Consider the following 5,360-nt stretch of genomic DNA (forward strand, 5'->3'; position numbering starts at 1 on the left):
CCCATCTGGTGATGTCCATGTGTAGAGTCGCCTCTTAGGTTGTTGGAAATGGGTGTTTGCTATGACCAGTGTGTTCTCTTGACAAAACTCTGTTAACCTTTGCCCTGCTTCATTTTGCTTTCCAAGGCCAAACTTGTCTGTTATTCCGGTTACCTTTTGACTTCCTACTTTAGCATTCCAGTCCCCTATGATGATAAGGACATCATTTTTTGGTGTTAGTTCTGTGAGGTGTTGTAGGTCTTCATAGAACCGGTCCACTTCAGCCTCTTCTGCATCAGTGGTTGGGGCATAGACTTGGATTACTGTGCTGTTGAATGGTTTGCCTTGGAATTTTGAGATTGTATCCCAGTACTGACTTTTGCACTCTCTTGTTGACTATAAAGGCCACATCATTTTTTGTACGAGATTCCTGGCCACAGTAGTAGATAAATGGTCTTCTGAGTTAAATTCGCCCATTCCTGTCCACTTTAGTTCACTGATTCCTAAGATATCAATGTTCAGTCTTGCCATCTCATTTTTGACCACGTCAAGCTTACCTTGTTTCATAGATCTTACATTCCAGGTTCTTATGTAGTATTGTTCTTTGCAGCATCGGACTCCTTTCACCAATCAGACACATCCACAGCTGAGCGTCCTTTCGGCTTTGGCCCAGCCGCTTCACTCTTTCTGGGGTTACTTGTACTTGCCCTCTGCTCTTCCCCAGTAGCATATTGGACACCTTCCAACCTGAAGGCATTTTTAGGCATGAAGTAATTGGAGAGTTATGTGTGTTTATAATTTTGTCCCACTGAAACAAGAGACTTGAGACTCTGGCTAGATCATGCTTGTTTAATGTACCAGTTGTACAGTGTCTCAAAAGCATTAACTTTGTAGCTATTTCTATGGTAAGTACTTTGATTATACCTCAAGTAATTAGTGAACAAATTTTTCCATGATCTATATTATCATGATGTAAAATCTCCTTTGTGACAGGTATAGTACAAAAATAGATGTCTTACTGAGTCAGTCCTGCCATGAAAATGTTTACATTTGAGGTGATAATGTGGCTTGACTTGTAGTTGGTAGTGAGCTGTTCTCCCAGCATGCAGGGGTTTTTTACACTATGTGTTTTTCAGTGATAACACTTATAAACAGCTGAGTGAAAATAACATTATGCTCAGAGAAGATTGTTGGCTAGTATGTAAATATGTTTTACCTGATGATTTATCATCACTACAGTACAGCCAGGTCATCACTGTTGGCTCTTGGCTGTACTGAATTCTTCTGACCAAGTGAGAAAAGTACACAGTTGAGTCATTGCAGTAGGAACATGTACCTGACTATGGCGGTGAACTCTCAAGAATGAGGCTTTTGATTAATATCCTGGCCTTTGGTCATAGACGATAATTATGAGAACAGCTTCATCTTGGTCAGCTTATAATAAATGAATGTATTACTATGTCAAGAGCCATGTTGTAATGTGTGACCACTGATTTGGCCAATTGGGCCAAAATGCATCTGGCCAGGGTCAATATTTGTCACTTTTGGATGTTATTGTACATTATCAGTGATAACTGGGCTGGGGCTATTGTGAAGGCCAATATCTGTTTTTGATCAACTGTGAAATAAATAATGCATATTTTTCTGCATCTGTTAATATTTATTAATTTTTAATATGATCAACAGTATTATTAGGCCTAGGGGCCGCGGTGGTTCAGAGGTTAAGACACTGAGCTGCATACTAGAAGGTCTATAGTTCGGCAGTTTGAGATCCCAGTGCCACGTGACAGAGTGAGCGCCCATCTCTGGCCCCAGCTCCTGCCAATTTAGCAGTTAGAAATTAAGAAATTGCAAGTAGATAAATAGGTACCATTTTGGTGGGAAGGGAACAGCGTTCTGTGCGCCTCGCCGTTTAGTCACGCTGGCCACGTGACCATGGAAATGTCTTTGGACAGCGCTGGCTTTTTGGCTTGGAAACAGAGATCAGCACCGCCCCCTAGAGTCAGATTCGACTGGCTTTCAAGCAAGGGAAACCTTTACCTTTTTATTGGGCCTATACATTTATATTTTCTTAACTTTCAGGTACTTAATTCAGTTTGGTTTGGGTTAAATTAATTTCCCCCCTGCTTTTGTTTTCAGTAATGTAATGCCCCTATATAGATCTGTGATGCAGACTCATTTGGAGTACTGTATACCATTCTGGTCACTGTATCTCATAAAGGACATTGCAGAGCTGAAAACAGTACAGAAAAGATTATTAGGGGGTTGGAGCTCCTTTCCTATGAGGAAAAGCTAAAGACTCCGGGGCTTTTCAGTTTAGTTAAGAGATGACTAAGGGTGGACGTGATGGAGGTTTACACAATTATGCATGGGATAGAGGGAGTGGACAGAGAGAGCTCTTTCCCCTCTCCCAAAATACCAGAACTTGAGGGCATCCAATGAAGTTGATGGGCAGTAGATTCAGGATGTTCCTAATACCAGGGGAAGGTTAGGTGTAGACAAAGGCTTATTGAAATTATCTGCAGCCTTTCATACAGTAAGATTATACCATCTTGTTGAAGTGCTTGGAGGGAGAAGTAGGTATCAGGATGCACACTAAGCTGGTTCAAATTATTCTTCATGGATCGGACTCAAAGGGTTGCTACTGGAAACCAGTTATCTTGTGGAGTTCCACAGCATGCAGTTCTATCCCTGGTGCTTTTCAATCTCTAAGTAAAGCCATTAGGACAAATCAGTTGCAGTCTTGAGATTGGTTGTCATCAATATACGGATGATACCCAGCTCTATTATATCATTACTCAGATTTTCTGGTGATACAGTTAGAGATGTGAAGGCCCGGAAAAAAACCGGAAAAATTCAGGGGAAAACCATTTCCCCCCCCCCACACACACACACGTTTTTTTTCCTGAAGCCTTTTTGTTTTTTCCTGAAAAATTGGAAAAATTGAAAAAAGAAAAGAAAAGGAAAAAATTGATTATGGAATGTTTTATTTTAACATGATGAATAAAACGTTTTAAGACAAGGTGTTCAAATATTTTCCAAATCATTTCTAAAATATATATAGACTAGAAATAAGGCCCGTTGTGGAAATAAATATTTGTCCAGCATCACCTTCCACAAACTTAGAGAAGCCTTTACAGCCCTTAGATTTCAAACAAAGACAACCACCATGTTAGTTGGCCATTATCAGCATACACCAGTTGCTCAGTGAGTATTTATCAGTGGAGCCCTAGAATTGGAGGATCTCCATTATGCCGTTTTGTGACCTTTACTTGGTTCCCAGGGCCAAGTTCCTTGCAGCCAGTTTAGCCAGGCTGGCCTCGCATTCAGTGGCAGACAAAATCATCTACCTCTTATCTGATAATGATCATTATGTCACCTATATGATATCACTGTATGCACTGGCTGCCAAGGAGATTTGTGCAAAACCTCCACCCTGATGTTCGACATGCTGTATCCTCTGTTCTGTCCTGGTCATGACAATTTAAACATTGTTTTTAATGTTGTGTTTTTATTGTAATATTTATTACTGCTTGGGCAGCTATCATATTGTTATGGCCTTTGACTTCATAGAATAAAATTTTACCTACCTACCTAATACTTTAAACTATTTTTGGAAGCTCTCCTGAAAACCCTTGATAGTATTGTTGTAGAGCATGGTTTAATGGAGAGGTAGTATTGCCTGCTTTAAAATGAATATGTCATTTTTCCTGCCATTTTGGAACTGTAATATGATGCTTATTCTATTCCTTATGTAATGTTAGCTTTTGAAGAAAATTTAGATCAAAGGGAACTTGTCTAGTTCAAAATTCGTTTGCCCTTGGTCTGTCTAACTGTAGCCAATTAAAGTGAAAGGCATCTTCTCAAGTTGTAGAACTGTGTCCTGCTTTTGTTTTGTTCAGGATGGTTATCTTTTGCTACCTGTGCTGAAAATGGGGACAGAGTCTGAAATCAGTTGTCATACCATTGTAGAGATTATATTGTACCACAGTTCCTTCTGTATGGGGAGCCAGTTTGTACCCTTGCTCTTATATAGGAAAGTAAGAAGCAGCCACAATACAAGCTTGGTTTTATTTGGCTTGAGGAGTGTATGCTGTAGTGTGGCATAGTGGTTCGTATCAGAGTAGAAAGGTAAGGACTGTGTTCAAATCTCCTCTTTGCTGTGAAGCTCACTGTGGGTGGCCTTAGGCCATTCTGCCACCTAACCCTGGCTGTGAGAATAAAGTAGGAGAAGACAGAACCTACAGTGCCCTGAGCTCCTAGGAAAAGAGATGAGATAAAAAGATGATAAAGAGCTAAAATTGATGAATTGTGCTTTTTTCATGAGTTTGGTCCTAATAGTAGTATAGTTACACAATAATGTTTCTAGAACACCAAGTTATTACAGTATTTTAAGACAGTACTTTTAAACAGTATTTTAAGACTGTTTTTTTTTTTAATTTCAGTTTAATTTTGTTGGAAGAATCCTTGGGCCTAGAGGACTAACAGCTAAACAACTTGAGGCTGAAACAGGATGTAAGATCATGGTCCGAGGCAAGGGGTCCATGAGAGACAAGAAAAAGGTAAGAGAAGCAACTATTCCTGAGAAGATCTTGTTTAAAATTTCTTTAAGCATAATATTCACACAGTAGTCACATTCTCCAAATTTTATATTACTTTCAGTGGATTATATCCCATTTTGCATAAATTTGTGAATACCCATTGAAGTAAGCTTTGTTGCTTTTGTTTAACAGTAGAAATTTATGTCTGGGTAGGAGTCTTAAGATTGCCATACCCACAGTTTTGGTACTGTTGCCAGTCCTTGGCAATGTAATCAGCAGATGGCTTGAAGATACCATTTGTGAAAAAACTGTCATTTCATTTCCAGGCTACTTCTGTCCAACTGAGACCACATTTGTACATCAGCCTGGTTAGTACCTTCTGCCTTGAATGCTTTCTGAATGAGCTTTCAGAGTAAGGGCTACACCTAACAGCATTCTCAAGGTGTAAATCTGCTATTAGAGAGAGTGAAACCCCATATCCTTATACTAATACTGAAGTTGCCCCCTCCGTGCGGATACTTAAATCAGCACTTTGGGGGCACCTGGGGGGGAGGGGGAGGTTTGTGCACACTTGGGGCGGTCCCCAGGTGTGCATAAAAATACGAAACCTGAAAACAAATATCGGGGGGATGTTTAAATCCCCCCGAAACTGACAGAGCGCCCCCTGCGCGTGCGCAGGGGACGCTCTGCAGCCGGCCTCGCCGCCGCCGAGCCTGGCAAGGGAGGGGAGGACCGGCCTCTCCGCCGCCACCTCTGCCTCGGAGCCGGGCGGGGGGGAAGACTGGCCTGGCCGCCGCAGAGCCCGGCCGGGTCGGAGCTGGGCGGGGGGGGGGGGGGGGG

General features: G+C 41.5%; 1 protein-coding gene across 7 annotated transcripts in view; it reads left to right on the forward strand.

Annotated features, from left to right (window-relative positions):
- The window catches only part of QKI (QKI, KH domain containing, RNA binding), a 205,098-nt gene that overhangs the window by 79,615 nt on the left and 120,123 nt on the right, over positions 1–5,360 (forward strand). For all 7 annotated transcript variants that reach the window (XM_015415305.1, XM_015415306.1, XM_015415301.1 and 4 more), the window contains exon 3: positions 4,425–4,541. In XM_015415305.1, coding sequence (XP_015270791.1) covers positions 4,425–4,541 — 117 coding nt within the window. The remainder of the gene's footprint in view (positions 1–4,424; positions 4,542–5,360) is intronic.

Source organism: Gekko japonicus, unplaced genomic scaffold (genome assembly GCF_001447785.1).
Source record: "Gekko japonicus isolate JY-2015 unplaced genomic scaffold, Gekko_japonicus_V1.1 scaffold519, whole genome shotgun sequence".
NCBI classification, from domain to species: Eukaryota; Metazoa; Chordata; class Lepidosauria; order Squamata; family Gekkonidae; genus Gekko; species Gekko japonicus.